Raw genomic sequence first — 17,625 nt, 5'->3', positions numbered from 1 at the left:
TACGTCACAATTATTGTAAATTGCCTTTTCGCTCAAACACGCTTTTATTATGGGCAATATAAATCGAGCGCTGCTGTGTGTGAATTATGTTAACATAGCCAGGATGAGGATCGTGTTTATTCCTGCAGCAGAAGAGCCACTGACTTCTTAATACCATCATGATCAACAATTAAACCACCGACAACCCTCTTCTAAACCCCGCTCCGCAATCTCCTCCCAATATATTTACAGAGGTCAGCTTTACAAATGCCCTAAATGATCGCAAACAATGTTGGGACCAATATTAATGGCTTCCTTTTCTTCTACAGAGGTACTGGAATGTGATGACTATGTGCCTTGTCTGCCCCTAGTACAGGCAGAAATTGAATTTATCTGTACAGAACTCCCTGAGTCACAAAGGAGTGTCAGGCCCTCAGGCACAGACACACACGCACATACACACACACACACAAACACAGATAGGCACAAGAGCACACACATGCATACAAATGCATGCACACATGCATGCAGTTCTCCTGGACACTGTATGCTTTGTCCATTATTGGAAAGAGAGTGGGCAAGACTTCTGGGAAAAAGCATTTTAAACTGATAGCTAGCTAGCTAAGATACGTTTTCACTATCACTAGGCAGCTAACTATTACATCTTACAACACTAACATAATAGCTGGGGGGAGAGCTGCTCTGCACGTCATCTATGGATTTCAATTCATTCCAAGCTATATTAGAGGTGCAGCTACGATTGGCATTTTTGCAGTTTTTTTAACTTTTTTACTTTTTAAAGTTTATTCACACAACATTGTTTTATGTGGACGAAACTGTGAATGATTTTACATTGTTTTGACAAAAAAAATGCATTCAATGAACATTCCAAAATTCATTCAAAAATGCATTCCCAAATTCATTGTCATTCATGCTCAGCCATCAATAAAAATGGTATATTTCTTTAGCCAAATTTGAAAATGTTTGCATACTCCATTTCAAAACTGATTCAAAACCAAATAAACAAAATTCAAGAGCACAGCAATTTGGAAAGCCAGAGATACTATATTGAAATGCATTCAAAACCCTAAAAAAGTTTTATGGTTATGGAGACAAACTGCTGATTGCAGTTGATGCTGATTGCGCTGCTGATTGTGAATTGGTCTATTGAATAGACCAATCACAGCTGATTCCTATCTCAGTTGGAGACCTGCCCAGGTGTTGATGGATTTCAATTTCATGACCATCTATAAAAATGAGACCTCTTCGCAATGATTTTGTTCAAGATGGACCCAGGAATAAATAGAGAAGTGGGTGAAAGAGGACGACAAATGGCCGGATGATGGAGGGGGAGGGGGAGAGGGAAAGGAGTAGAAATGTGTGCTGCCATTCAACATAGAGGAAGACAGCGAGCTACAGTCTCAGATGAGATAGGAACCATAATAGACCACGCCATAAACCATGGTCTATCATTAAGAGAGTATGGTTGAAGAGGTCAGCCAGATCTCAGCTGTTCAACTATAGTTTGAATTTTCCATTAAACCAACAGGTAATAAATAATAACTGTCAGTACATATAATATACATACACTGTATACAGAGAATAAAATAAAAAAACAAGAATAAAACAGGTAAAATAAGGTGCATGTACAGATAGGAAAAGACTTGTGAAATGTAATTGGTTTCGGACACAGACATTATGATCTCTTCATAGGTTTGTGATTATAGCATTCATTTTCTAGCATAGTTTTAGGTTTTCGACTGCTGTTGTGACATCCTCTGACAGAACTGTGCTTTTGGTAGTCGACAGTGTGACTGCTCTGTCTCTATAATTTTCTCAATCAAAATTTCACCCATTGTACCGAAATCGTGGGACAACATCAACCGAGACATGAGGGAAATCATGGATTGTCAGGGAAGGTAGTCTGCACTATGGGTGGTAAATATATGGTCCTTGAATTATTGCTTAGATGTTTGAGGATATTTTCCTCAGCAGTTAACCCTTGTTCTGGGACAGAGATGTATGAACAGGTTTAAATACTTGAGAGACAATTCAAGCAGAAAGAGATGGTGTGTGTACATCTAATGAGAGAGTGAGAGAAAGAGAGAAAGAGAAGGAGTGAGTGAGAGGGAGAGAGAGAGAGAGCCAAATACTGTCTATAAAAGCCAGAATAAAAAATTTAAAAAAACAATCAAGAAGGAATGAGAATGAACCAATATGATGACAGGCCTCTCAGAGGAAGCCAATCAGGAAAGGGCCATCACTGAACGGGGCGAGAAAGAGGCCGTTGTTGTCATACATGTGGTGTTTTACGCTTGATTTCTCCGGCTCCTCGCAGTATATGAGCACGCCGATAACAACGTTCCCGTCGGGAGCCTCGGAGAAGGCAGCCCGGCTAACGAGGACTGCTCCTTCCCCGTAACATCTGTCCACCGCTCAGCGCCTCACACCTGTCAGCCTCTTACGTCCACCATTACCGCCAAGCCGACACACGCACGCGTCTCCGGACCAATCACACGTACAGAGGACGAGACCACGAAGGAGGCAGAGAGAGCAGGAGGGAGGGGAACATTGGGGAAAAAAACTAAACAAAGGGAACACAACTATCCTTCAACAAAGCGGACAAATGGGTTGCTTAGAAAAGGACTGAGGGATTTGGAAACGGCTAAACAGAAGGAGCGCTGTGTTACAGCGGTGCGGTTTCACACCTGTACCCCTTGGGGAACTATAGCTCCGTTGATGGATGGCCCCTTCGATGCTCTCCCCCTACCCCCTTCGAAAGCGAGAAGGTGCAATAACATTTGTGCCCCAGCCCTCCGGGAGAGTGAGAAGGGTGAGGGGAAAAAAGGCAATTCTGTTTCTGTGTGCAACACTACAACGCACCGAGGGGATTTGGAGGGGTGGGAGGGGGGTTTACTCTGAATGAGGTTTTTGCCACCTCATTGGAGCGCAATTTGCCCAAGGGGGCTACTTACAACCGAGACAAATTCTCAGAAAGATATTGAAACTGGATTGGGGAAGAATAGCGCTTTCATCGCAGGTTGTATTACAGGGTCTGCTGGCTGCTCAGCTCTTATCTTGGCACCCCCTCCATTTTGGAGAAGGGACACAATGGCCTATCAGAAATGACACAAGACACTCAATTGGCACCTGTGTCTTGATCTCCACTGCCCTTTTGAGACATGAAAGGGCTTCTGGCGGGTGCATAAAGCATCTGCTACCTGATTGAACTATAAATTCTCCCAGTGGTTCTAGTAAAAATAAAAAGTGTATCTCTTTCAATGCATCTGACTGGGAAGGGCAACCAGTAAAAGCCATTTGTATTTGTCAGATTTGGCCTTATTCTTGTGGCTGTTGTACATATGTAGGTTCGCTGTGTCTGTGTGTGAATGAGTCTGTGTGTATGCGTGTATTTGTCCAGACCAAAATATAGCATTATGCAGAGGAAATGGTATACTGTTTTGAATGAACAGTTGATTAGTAATGCCTTGCAAAATATTGTGGTGATGCAAACGTGATAAGTTAGTATAGTGAAAATAATTTCTTGAAAAAAAATTAAATGTATATGACACTACCCCTGAGGCGGCATGGATGGTGCAGTGGGTAGCACTGTCACCTCACAGCAAGGAGGTCCTGGGTTCGAATCCCTATCGGCCGGGGCCTCTCTGTGCGGAGTTTGCATGTTCTCCCCGTGTCTGTTTCCTCCGGGTACTCCGGTTTCCTCTCACAGTCCAAAGACATGCAGGTTAGGCTGATTGGAGAGTCTAAATTGCCCATAGGTATGAGTGTGTGAGTGAATGGTGTGTGCCCTGCGATGGACTGGCGACCTGTCCAGGGTGTATTCCTGCCTTTCGCCCAATGTTAGGATAATGAATGAATGAACACTACCCCCACCACCCCCAGCGTACAATATTTTTTCATATTTATGAGGTAAGTTTGTTCATGTTAGGTTACCCTGGCAGAAGTCTCTATAGCTACTGTATATGACTAGCATAATTGAAGACATACCTGAGTCGCATATGGTGAGGCATCAAGAGTGCTTAGTAGTTTAAACTTCTGAAAAGTCTAGGGCCTTATAGAAATTAGTGAAAGAAAAAGGTGTCATTTTGCCATCCAAGTTGAACTGAAGTGCAGTTCCAAACACTATTGAACAACTACTGCAGACCCTGTCAAAATGTATGATAGATGAATCTGTCTCTTAAAAAGGAGATACACAGGAAGTGCTGACATTAGCAAAGCACACTTCATCTCCCATTTGGCCTTATCGGCCTTTGTGTTTTTTCAGTAAGTGCTACTTTTTGACAGCAGCTACATCAAAAGACCAAGCTCAAGCCAACATGACATGGAGGCAATCTGACTGCCCGGTGACGTTTTTTTGGGCCTTGTCCTTGCTATTCAGCCGTAGGGCTTGAATTTAACTTTTTAAGCGAGGGAGCATCCAGTCGGCAAACTGAGCAGTCTTTCAATATCAAGGAAACAACCAAAACTTGACTTTTACAGGTCTAAAAATGTGTCTACGTCTACTAGATTCAAGATTCACTAGATTCGTAGCAAAAATAATCTAATTATGACAGTTCATTGCATTACATTATTCACTCAGCAGTGGAGAACAAAAATAATTATGTATTACTGCATTACTGAAGTACATTAAAAGTTTTCTGAAAAGAATAACTTCCAATTGTCTCTCAAAAACCTGATACGTCATACAATTTCATGTCCCTTTGGCCTTTATTTTGCATTTATTTTCTTTCTTCACTTTTTCTTCTTGTACTTTTCTTCAATTTTCTTGCGTCTTCCTCTCTTACTCATCTCCACTCTGCGGAGTGCGTTCTTGAGCTTCCGTTCTGAGGATGTGCAAATGTAAAATTCACTCTAGTTCTCCACTTTCTTTTCAAATGAGCACTACTACTACACCACTTGAATGACTTGTAGATTTGTGACTGCCACTGTTCTCGAATTCAAGCCGAGCATTCCGTTCCATTCGGTTTAAAAGGGGCATGTCATTACCGCCACCAGACTTCTTTGAGACTACTACTTTGAGCAGTGCTCATTTATACTGGCATGTGTCTATCATACTTTTCTCAGACAATAAATGGTGTTGTTGCTGCGCCGTATGCTACCTTTTATAACTTGTGGTACACTTTTGATTTCAAACCATGTCATGCACATGTTACACACTACATGTTATTTAGCTGATGCTTTTATCCAAACTTGCTAATTACAGTTGATTAGACTAAGCAGGAGACAATCCCCCCCTGGAGTAATGTGGGGTTAAGGACCCAACAGCTGTGTGGATCTTATCATGGCTACAGCGGCGATTGAACTACTCACCTTGTGGGTACCTGAACCACTAGGCTACAGGCTACCCCCGGCTAACCCCAGTCCCTTTCAGCTTTTCCCTTATTAGTGTTTCACAAGTCCATGAATGGAAACATTCTTTTCACACCAACAGGCTACCACAGGCTACGCATAATGGAATGCCGAAAATAATTAAAATCGTTATTAGAAATTAGAAATCATAACTCATGTTAACCAATCTGAAAATGCATTTGCAGGAGCTTCTCTCAGCACTATGGTCTAATAGGAGGAAATTAAAGATACAGCATAGTGCTCTTTTTCCCTTTAAATTACTGGAGGAGATTAAATTATGTGATCCCTTTGTTTCCCTCCATAAGTCACTACAAAGTACAGTAATAAAATGAAAAAACATTCATGGCTGGGCTGACATTCTAAGAAGGAAACGTTTTTGAAGGGCTGACTGGTTGGTCAATTCCTTTCCTATATCGGTGTTGATAAACATGTCAGAGAGTGAACAGATTGTTCTCAGTAAGTGAGAGCACTTGAGGCGATAAGGACTCACTTGTAAAAAAAAAAAACCCTCATTACTATGGTAATATAATGGGCTGGCTGACAACAGGCAAAGGCTCACTACGGTTATTAGCTTCAGCTATGCTTCGATTTGGCCATTCGCTTGGTTGCAGTTCCAATATATTGCCAGAACGACTCAGCTTACTCAGCTTCGTAAGCGAACAGAATGACTCAGATTACTCAGCTTCGTGAGCAAACAGAACGACTCAGCTTACTCAGCTTCGTAAGCAAACAGAATGACTCAGCTTACTCGGCTTCATGAGCAAACAGAATGACTCAGCTTACTCAGCTTCATAAGCAAACAGAATGACTCAGTTTACTTGGCTTCATGAGCAAACAGAACGACACAGCTTACTCAGTTTCGTAAGCAAACGGAACCATTCAGCTTACTCAGCTTCGTAAGCAAACAGAACGACTCAGCTTACTCAGCTTCGTGAGCAAACGGAACGACTCAGCTTACTCAGCTTCGTGAGTAAACAGAAAGACTTGGCTTACTCAGCTTCGTAAGCAAAGATCAGATATAGGATTGGATCGTCTTTTTGTTTTACTGCATTTCTGCTGGAAATATTAGCTACAGAAAGTTCTTTGGATAATTAATTTCTGAGAGTCTTATTGCACCGAATTAAGCTATGCCGACTACATTAAAATTTTAAAAGCTCTTTAATAGCTGCCTTCAATGGGAGGACAGAATAAATGATATATTCTCCAGGGGTACTGCTGGGCTTGCAGGTAGAGGACTGAGTGGCAGAAACAAGGCAATATCTAACACTAATCTGAGGAAGTATGTTTTATCACATATCCAATCCAATTGGTTTACAAACTTTATGAACCCCTGGCCTCAAGAATAGAATGGGCAGGCTACAGTTTGTAAAAACGTACATTAAAAAACCTGTAGAGTTCTGGATAGACAAAGATTAACCTGTACCAAAGTGATGGAAAGAGGAAACTTTCCACAGTTGCACATTTAAACACATTTTCACTCGTTATTGTCAAGCTTTACTAGAATACTGCCATTACATGACGTGCAATTTCACAAAAGAAAGTGATAAAGGCTGCTTCAGCATATTCTTGCATTTCTAATGTACTGTTCTGCTAATGAAGAACAAAAATGAGGAAAATTATCATCTTAATTGCACATGTCTTTTAGTATTCAGGTCACTGAGGGAACTCTGGAGGACTTTCCTTCATTTCCATTGTTCTGAAATCTCTGGACTTTGCAGAAGCATCAATTTGTCCTTTAATTAATTTCTTCTCTTTTCAGGTCTTTCTCCTTCCCCCTTCTCCTTTCAGCAGAATGGTGAGAAGTTTAAAGGGCAAAATTGACCTCTTCTGACAGATGATGCACCGCAAACATTCACTCACTGAGTGTGCTATGTGGATACACTCAGGAAAGAACAGGACGAAAGAAAGGCTTGTGTTCTCAGCTATGCGGAGAAACGCTACATCGCTCACATTGATTATCACGCACCGCGTTCGTTGTATGACCAAACAATCCTATGAACATGCAGCCTGTAAGTCATTGCAGGGAAACACATTTAATTGAATATTAATTTATTTGAGAAAATATTTCGCATTATATTTGTTCATTCAGACATGGTTGAATGTTGCACACCATGCAACATGAATGAAAAACATAATTTGTATATTTTTTTATTGGATTCTATGTGTATTGAAATTTCTCGCCTACAAGTAGAAGTTTATTTTTCCTGGCCAACTTGAAAAAGTAGAGGATGGTGCTTGCACTAAGGCCTTCTGCTGCCACTGTTAAAACCCGGCAAGTAAACAAAGACTTATTTTGAAATCGATAGCGGCAGCTCCAGATTACACGATGCTGCTCGCATCCTCACCATGCCAGCTGGAATTGTACGTTTCCTACAGGCAGAAACACCTTCTAGACAGTTCGCCTTATTCCAGATGAACCCGGCCCCACACTGTTAGCCAAGATCTCACGGATGCGCTCGACGGAGAGAGCTCCTCACAAGTGCTGGAAGCTCCAGGTAAAAGAAGACTAAAGAAGAGACTATAACATAACAGTTTGATGAACAGTTTACATCACATCCTGGTACTCTCCAAAAAAACAGGAAAGACCACGCTTTGAATTCCACTGCCAGGACTGTCCTCCATCTTGTGTTTTCTACCTGTACAGATTTTTAAAAACAATTTCCCTGTCCTCATTGTTGAACTTTACTATTGTCCACCACTCCCCCACATTATGTTTTCCGACCAAGCATTGTACTAAAATGATTTGTTTTCTAGACTTACAATTCAATAAAACCACATTTTTCCACTGCATTGTCTCTCTCCCCAACCGTCATGGTAGGAAATGTACAATAACAAACACAGCTTTGTCTGTGACAGTTACTTCAACTGTAGTGCAAGACCAGGCAAGACTTCAACATCACAGGTAATATTATCTCTCTGCTGCTGGTGCTGCCGTGTGCGTAGCTACAGGTGCCTGCACATGTGCATGCTGTCTGCTTCAGATAATACAAAGTACATCCAGGATAATCCTTTTTCCATTAAAATATAAATTACATTGAACAGGGCAGAAGGAAAGTCATACCCTTATTCAGAGTCTGTTCTTACATATTTTGGCAACCTGGTGTGTCTGTGTTCAAAACATAAAACTACACATTGCTTAATATGTAAGTTTGCTCTTTTTTTATATGTACGTGGCAATGTAGCTATATGTTGTAAACATTTGAAATGTCTGTAAAAGTCCTGCACAGTGCTATCTCAGCGGTCAGCTTCCAGGGTACCTGGTTCACAACATGTCAGCTCAAAGCCAAACCAATCTGCTGTTTTTGATTTATTTTCTAAATTGCCATTCCAGCTGCATCCCAGGCCAGCTGACCCTCATTCTACCAATGTGTGCAAATAAAATGTGTGATACCTGCAAATTTCACATTTCCATGAGTGACTGCTGAAAAGAATTTGTCAGTTAGAAAGTTAAAACAAGGGACACCTTGAAGGCATTGAGAGAATTAAGCTACTGTCAATTGTGTGCAATTGTGTGGAAACTATCGTGGGCTGTGCTGGGTGTGCGTGATTGCTGATTACATACACAAGTTCTAGTTACCTCTGATTAGGTTATTAAATTAAAGTACGCATCATTTGAGCAAGCATAGTTTCACAATAAGTTATTTTCAAATCAATTTAAATCTGAACTTTTGAGTAAGTGAAGGGCTTGGTGTCCAATGTTCAGAGGAGAAATATAGTTTTGAAGGGTTTATACATAAGATGACAAGTTATAGCCCCGGAGTTTTGTTTGTCCAGTGTCAGTTGTCTCCCAGCCTCAACCGCTGCATCCCTGTACCTCTCCTTCCTCTGGTTCAACGCCATGCATCGACACATCCTGTAGCTACAGATCCATCAAGCTGACTCTTTACATTGTCTACTACTTTTCCCCTCATTTCAACTTCCAACTTTCCCAGTTAATAGACTACCTACTGTAACTATATCCTGTCCTTTGATGTGCTATAATGGATTTCTTAGCACAGTTCTATTATATCTACCGTTACACCTTGCCGGCCGGCGGAGGATAGGCTCCCTTCTTTATAGCCGGGTTCCTCTTGAGATTTTTTCCCATGAGGGAGTTTTTTTCTCACCACTGTTTGAGGGTTTTCCTCTCCACTAGGGAGGTGTTTTTTTTACCTCACATGCTTGAGAGGATCAGGTCTGGGTGTTTGCCCTTCTGCTACTCTGCTTCTGCTACTCTGTAAAGCGTCTTTGTGACAGTCATTTGTAAAAACGCACTATAGAAATAAAACTGAATTGAATAGGTGCTGAGAGAAGCTGGGTGTATAGTAATACGTTTCTGTCATAAATAAGGTTCGCAAACCCTTTAAAGCTCCTGCATTCTGGGGCCACTGTCTGGTCCCTGTAAGAGCGTGCTGAGACATGGGAGCCAGCATGCCAATATCTATACTGTCCTCACCCTCAAAACAAACTGACACACAGACGTACATGCATACACACACACACACACAAACACTTATGCACACACTGTAATACACACAATCTGTAATGCATACACACACACACACAAACACACCCTGTAATACACACACTCTGCACTGCATACACACACACACACACACACACACTTTGCACTGCATACACACACACACACACAAACAAACACACCCTGTAATACACACACTCTGCACTGCATACACACACACACACACACACCCTGTAATACACACACTCTGCACTGCATATACACACACACACACACACACTTCCTCACTTACTATATGCCTGTGGGCCACAGGGGGTTGGCACACTATCACAGACTGTGGAGCTGTCAGACTGCCTATGCACCAGGGCCCACGTTTCTCTTTCTAATCATTCAAATGGAAAGAAATCCGGCCGGAGCAAATGACTAATCACCCCAGACCACAACACTGCCACGCAGGACGCAGACCTTGGATACCTGCCACCTCTGAGAAAGACTGATATCACACTGCATCAGTCTGTAACTACGCGCTTGATTTACATGCACGGTCCAAATGCCAACAGCCTTCGTCCCCCCCCATCGCGTCCCGCAGGACAATTAGCTTGGAGAACCGCCTGTGTGTTCTACACGCTCACAAGATGCTATCAAAGGAAGCGATTACCACGCAGAAATGAGATTCACGTACACGTGGCAAAAAATCAAACGCACCAGCCCCTTATCGCGTTGCCGTGAGATCTTAATTGCGATGCTTCCCCAGCTCATTTATAATGCGGGGGCACAGAAGAGATTCACTCATGCCTTCATATCACAGTCAATCTGAGGACCAAAATTAAATTAAAGCGAGCTTATACATTTAATGGGTCATCTCAGTTCAGCCAGACTAAGAGGATTCCCTTTCTGATCCATTGAATTTCATAATTCGCCCTCAGACGAAACGTCTGAATATACTGTCATTTAACCTAGGAAAAGATCAGCAGGTGGTGACTTTCTTGCAATATATTTGAGCACCTCACTAGGTAATAACAAGATATGACTAAAATATGGGTTCAAAGTGGTATTACTTTGTGTAGATTTTGCTATGCCTACATCTAAATAGAGGACTTCCTTTGGAGGAGTTCCAATGAATCTCTAAATACATCCTCAAAATATTGTATTATTACTCAGTATGCTTATAAATAAGGAGCCAGCCTGCTTTTGATTAATAAATAGCAGGTGAAATTATGGAATGTGTTTGACTTCTTGATGGGGATTGGGTATTTCAAAAGGATTCACATCTGAAAGGGTATTTGTCCACTGTTGTGACTTGGCTCCATTGTGCTTCTAAGCTCACCAGCCACAGCTACAAAAACATATATCCAGTCAAAAACAGAAAATGTTTTCAGTGAGAAAAAAAGCTTCCACTTTCACTGTGGGATTTTGCAACTTTGTAATATTTGGAGTAATTCTGACTCTTGGGAAACAAACCCCAAAGGTTTACCTTATACAGTGTTCACCGTTGTGTTAAAAACCATACCATTCGGAACAAATTGTTCACAAGCCATTGAAGATGAGTCATGCAACTTGAAGGCACTTGAAGAAATAGGACAGAACACAGCCCGTCATTTTAGTGCAAATAGTGCATCCAGCGGTTCATCCAACAATGACATATGGTACAATCACTTTCTCAGAACCATTTTGCACTTCATACTTCATTATTTTATCATCACTGCAGCCTTCTTCTCAGGATACCTTATTTGTCAATCAAGATGGAAGCCTATTAATAATCAAACTCTGTCTTTAATTTTTGTGCATATGCCTACTTGGTAGGTACTTTTTAGAAAAAGTTGTTGCGGGCAATGGCAAGCTCCAAGATGCAAACCTAGTGCAGCCTCTGTCTTCTGTTCATGAAGTCTTCTACTGACACATCCACACCTGCTTCCTGAAGAGTGTTTCTGACCTGCCAGACAGGTGTTTGGTGGTTTCTCTGGAATTCTTCGCAGAAACAGGATGGCCAAGTTGCAGCTTGTTAAGAAGTACATAAAAAGCCAGCAGAGTTCTGGAAAAAGGTCTTGTGAACAAGGCCAAGAGTGTTGCATCAGACAGACCTTGGGCAAATACATAATTGTTTTGGATTCAAATAATTTTCTGTACTCAGTTGATATCAACTGAGTGCAACTGAGCCAATCTAGAGGACCAGGAGGCGGGGTCTGTAATTTTTGAGAGTATTGTATACATTCAATGAGCACTTTATTAGGACTTATTTTAGTCCTCTGCTGCTGTAGCCTATCCACTCAGTTTGATGCGTTGTGTGTTCAGAGATGCTCTTTTGCATACCACTGTTGTAATGTGTGGTTACTTGCATTACTGTCACCTTCCTGTCAGCTTCGACCAGTCCAGCCCTTCTCCTCTCTCATTGACAACATGCTTCTGCCCGCAGAACTGCTGCTCACTGGATGTTTTTTTGTTTTTCGCACCATTCTCTGCAAACTCTAGACTGTTGTGCATGAAAATCCTAGGAGATCATCAGTTTCTGAGATACTCAAACAACCCTGTCTGGCACCAACACTCATTCCATGATCAAAGTGACTTAGATCACATTTCTTCCCAATTCTGACATTTCATATGAAAAACAGCTGAACCTCTTGAGCACATCGCCATGCTTTCATGCATTTAGTTCCTGTCACATGATTGACTGATTAAATATTTGCATTAACAAGTTTGTCTATATATAAACCTAATAAAGTGATCACTGAGTGTAGGTTATATACCAGACAAGCTCAGTGAAGCATAGAAAAGTATTTTAATCCAAAATAATTACATATTTGACCCAGGTCTGGTATCAAAGTGAGGGCAGGAGCAATGTGATCGGTGGAGGCCAAAAGGAACTTCCCAGGATCTAAAGCACCCCCTCATCTGTGAAACTAGTACTAAACATAGCTACTTTCAAATACTAAACATAACTACTTTCATTTATAATATTATGTCCCAAACATTATGGTGCCCTGAAGAGAACTATGTATAAAAAGTGTTGTAATTTCGACATGGTGAAACTGAAGTGTATAAAAAATACTGTAATAAAAGTTAAGGATGTGTACTTCAACCACATGTGAATTTCTTGATTACAATTTTCAAATTGTGGCATACAGAGCCAAATCAAGATATGTCCATAAGTCCCAAGACATGTGTATGATAGAATCACATTTCACAACTAAAAATATGAAACTACATGCTTATCTGAGTATGCACTTCCTACATGTAAATGTCCCTGGTTTGCCAGTTTAAAGTTGTGAGAAATAAAAATGTGGCAAATAAACATATTCATTTGTTCTGCTGCCAAAACCAATTCAAATTGAGCACTGCCTTAGGTGTGGCTGTAGATTCCAAATTAATAACAAATAAATCTGCATGCATGAAATTTTATGGAAAGATAGTTTGCCACCAAAAGTTTGCCATGATTGCTTTGTGAAGGATATTTGGAGGTCATATTAAAAGAAATTAACCTTGCTAGACTTATCACATACAATAACCCTGTGCAAACAGCATAGGCAAGAAATGGTATTTGTATTTGACTGCTGGCTCTGGATAGAAAGTGCTCCAAGGTACTAAATCAAACCTTTTCTATTACTCAAACATTTTCATGTAAGTAGGTGGTAATTACCCATGGTCACTGCATACTGCCACTATCTTGCTCTTCCAATGCTTCTGTTGGCTGCTGCCTTTCACAGTTTAAGCTGTAGAATTTTGTGTAGTGAAGACATAAATTGGTGTGCTGGCTTCATCAGAAATATTTTTACACTGTAGTGTTTTAAAGAAGCAGTTTCTGCATTTTGCTCTGATTATCATCTGTATCGGAGGGTGATGTTTGTTTCCAGAAGGAATCTTTGCTCTAAAATAAACCCACAGTTCTCTTAAGTGATCCTTTTTAGGAGTTATCTCAAAATGTGAACTGCCTGTCTCAAAACTGAGCACCGAGCACCTATCCCACTGTGGAACTGTGAGAATAGTAACACCCCAGAGTGAGTCTTTGCAATGTAAGCTAAGGAGCTGGAAAACCTCTTCAGTCTACCCAATAAAATCAGGTAGTTTGCTCTTTATGGTCTGTTACTGACAGCCTGTAGCCTGTAATGACTAATCATCTGGAGCAGCTGCCTTGCTTAGAATGCAATAAAGCAGTAAATGCAAGGCTAACACTAAACGATAATACCATTCACTCACTCCCTCCACTAACACTCATCCACAGGAAACTAGTCCTTAACAGAGCGCTAAGGTTCTGGGTTTTTTCAATATTATTTCAGATTGAGTGTGTGTTTTCCATTGGACCAGGCAGTTTTTAATTTCCACAAAGGATACAGTATTTTCTATATTAAGAGAAGTTTCTACCAACCTACTGGCCTTAAAGTGGCCGGTGTAGGGCATTCTGGGGTTTGTGGTCTAAAGCAAGAAAATACACTTCAAAGAACTATTATAATGATAGTGTTCATTTATAAACATTCATAGGATTTTTTAAATTTTGCTGATATGAGGTTCCGTACGCCACCAACCACCGGAGGCATAACATGACTGTAAGGATATCATGTTACCTCCAAAAAGTGAAAAATAAGAGTTCAAACTAAATTTTCTAAAGCAAGGACTGACTGTAGCACGAATCTTAGCCTTAGCTCCTGAACATAGCCCAAAACTTTAGCCAAACACTAACCATTTTCCTAATGATAACCCTGGTTTCAGCATAGGACTATAAACTTACCACCAGAAGGTAAAAAAAGGAGTCATTAAAAATGCTAAATACATGGAAATAGGAGATCTTGAACTTGTTTAATGCATGCTGCAGCCTCTCGCTTTGAACTTCCCTTTCCATCTGTGCCTCATCTAAAGGTGTTTATGGAAAACATTCAAATATATATGCAGCAATTGATCTTACATAACTGCTTCTTCTGGTGGCCCCCCTGTGAACTAGGATGAATTTTCTTAAGCTGAATGATGTCAGGGCGGTGCCAAGAAGACTGATATGAGCTGATGCAGCAGTTATCTGTTTCCTTCTCCTTCTAGAATCGTTCAGAACAGGATAACTATCATCTGAAAAGGGCGTCATAATTCCCTGTCCCCTGTAGTTCAGTGTGATAGGGACACTGAGCCAGTGGTCTAAAGCAGGCATGTGGACTTATGCATAAGACCGACAGAAATAGACATGTTTAACCACTCAGTAGTTGCCATTACACTCTTACCTAAACAGACTTCAGTCATGCTTCAGTCATATTAAGAGTCCAACAATAAACCCCCTCCTATGTAAACAATCGTGACTCCATCGAAGTGGAAACTATGTAACCTGTGAGTGTTGGACTGTACAGCACAGTAAGCGTAAAGAAAAGTCTTTATTGTTGTGTGCAAATTCTGAAGTTTCATTATCAGAGTGAATTGGAGAAACATAGTCTACAATGAAATCTAAATCACATAGAAGGACATAACCTAATTATACAGCGCCGTGAAAAAAATCCTAATTCCCAATTTCATTTATTGTTGTATATTTGTCAGACTAAAATGTAATATTAGACAAAGGAAACTTGAGCAAACACAAAACACAACATTTTTTTAATACTATTTCATTTCTTAATGAAAAAAGTTATCAAACACCAAATGCTTCCTATAATTTGATGTTGGTCTTTCACATTGCTGTGGAGGAAATTTAGTTCACTGTTCTTCGCAGAACTGATTTGACTGGGCGCCTCCAAAAATCCAATTTTGTCAGTCTCTTTCTTATTGCAGAGACATGAACACTGACCTGTAGTTATTTTGATTTTGTTCTGGTGTCTTTTGTGACTTCCTGGCTGAGTTGTCCCTGCACCCTTGGATATATTTTGGCAGGCCGGCCACTCCTAGGAAAATTCATCAGTGATCAAGTCTCAGAGCCTTAGAAATGGCTTTGGAATCCCTAGTCAAAGTTCCCAATAGAGATGCCTTGGCAGTACATGAAATTAGCATTTTATGTTTGAAAAAACTACCAATTTGTCTGAATTAAATCAGTTCTGCAAAGAAGTGTAGACTAAAATTCCTCCACAGAAATGTCAAATACAGCTATCAAATTACAGGAAGGGATTGGTTGCAATTATTGTGACTAAAAGTGGTGCAATGTCTTATTTACTTTAAATATACATTTCCCACAGTGGTGATTTGGATGCTTGATATGTTTTTTATAAGGTAAATGGAAATAGTCATTTAAAAATGTGTTCTGTGTTTACTCAGGTCTACTTTATCTACTATTATATTTTGTCTAAAGATTATTGCACATAGTCAGTGTGATTATGTGCAATAATAGAGGAAATAAATTGTGGGGGGAAAAGCTTTTTCACGGGACTGTGGCTTAATACCTGGTCCAAAACATGAGCTATTTATAAAATCCATATTTCCTCAGATCAGCGAACATGATGGGAAAAATCACTAGGGCTAATTAGGTGCTGCGGTGCCTTGAAAAGACAAACTCAAATGACGTCTCTGTGGACCTACATCACGGATCACACCCTCCGACTCCAGTTGTTACTGTATCATTAGGCTATGCCTCAAATACTATAGCCTATACTTAGCGCAGAAATTGTTCACCCAGCATTTCTAATAAGCACTAATTTGTGGGTATCATGAAGAGTAACACGCGAACAAGCAGGGGCAGAATACTCATTAAATAGGAATATTGTGATTCACATTTTACTAAATTTAAATGTATATATTTACCCAAGAAAATCAATTTAAGGTAATAATAAAAATCATAAAAACAAGATAGTAAAATGGATTTCTACGACTGTGGGTACTGGTCCAAGCTTACTGGAACTGCAATAAACCCACCCCAGGCCACCCCTGAATATGTGTATAAGGTATTTTACTTTTTTACATAGTACAAGTGTATTGGATGGATATTGCCGTGAAAATATTAAAACATATATATTTTAATTTAATGTCCCTTATGGTAAGTGAAATAGCCTACTGTATAGAGCTCAGGGAAGTCAAAATGCAATGTCCTCGTTGAGGACGCGGGGTCTCAGGTGGATATAGCAGTAAAGAAGTAAGCAGCATCGAGGCGAGGATCAGGTGTGGCAGACCGGAGAGCGGGTATGTCTCTTACCTTGGACTCTGGCTGCACGGACATAGTCCCAGGCGACCGCTGGAAATCCCGGTTCTGAGGCTCATTCTCCTTTTCGTTGTTTTCCGTCATTTTTACTTATGCCAGGACAAATAGTAGAACTTGTCTGCTCCAAGAGCGGGTCTGTGGTCAAAATGAGATGTCGCCGTACTCCCACTTTGTCTCCACTTGGCATTATAATGTATTCATTTGTGTTTTCCCAGTTTCCTTATTCGCAGTGCATCGGGGAAATTCGTTATGTGCTTGAAAAGCAGGATAAATCGAATGATTTGGTTGGCTAACGACCGACAAGACTGTTTGCAAAACAACCAACTTATTTTTCACTTGTACTTTTTACAGGCTCAACCGCAACAAAAGGTTACGACACAATCCGAATATCTCCTGATACAAACAGATTTCTCTGATTAAGATGAGTTAACTGTAACATTATTCCCCTATTAAGTCCGAATTTTCTTCAGTGATACGACTGTCTGATTCTTGATTCTGTCTGTCGCTTCTTTTCAGGTGATGCGCTGGAGTAAGCTACCCGTGTAGCGCGCCTTTGCAAAGAGTTTGATTCAGTAGAACGTCAGCCTGCCTATGCCTTCTTCTACGCCCGGATAACCTGATTGGAGCAGGCTTCTGTTGGGACGTTATTTATGACGTTCTTCAAAGCCAAGATTGGCTGAGGTGGGAAAACTGGGTGGGGCAGAGGCGCAGGTATACGCTTTGT

At 40.7% G+C, this 17,625-nt stretch overlaps 1 protein-coding gene across 1 annotated transcript in view; it reads right to left on the bottom strand.

The window, feature by feature from the left end:
- LOC133122439 (SH3 and cysteine-rich domain-containing protein 2-like) overlaps nucleotides 1-16,985 on the bottom strand; it is a 51,662-nt gene extending 34,677 nt beyond the window's left edge. Inside the window, exon 1 of the mRNA XM_061232406.1 lies at nucleotides 16,896-16,985. Coding sequence (XP_061088390.1) covers nucleotides 16,896-16,985 — 90 coding nt within the window. The remainder of the gene's footprint in view (nucleotides 1-16,895) is intronic.
- Nucleotides 16,986-17,625: the final 640 nt, after the last annotated feature.

The sequence above is a fragment of the Conger conger genome, chromosome 2 (assembly GCF_963514075.1).
Source record: "Conger conger chromosome 2, fConCon1.1, whole genome shotgun sequence".
Taxonomy (NCBI): Eukaryota; Metazoa; Chordata; class Actinopteri; order Anguilliformes; family Congridae; genus Conger; species Conger conger.
Note: the sequence above shows the minus strand (reverse complement) of the source record. Positions and strands in the feature narration are given on the sequence as shown.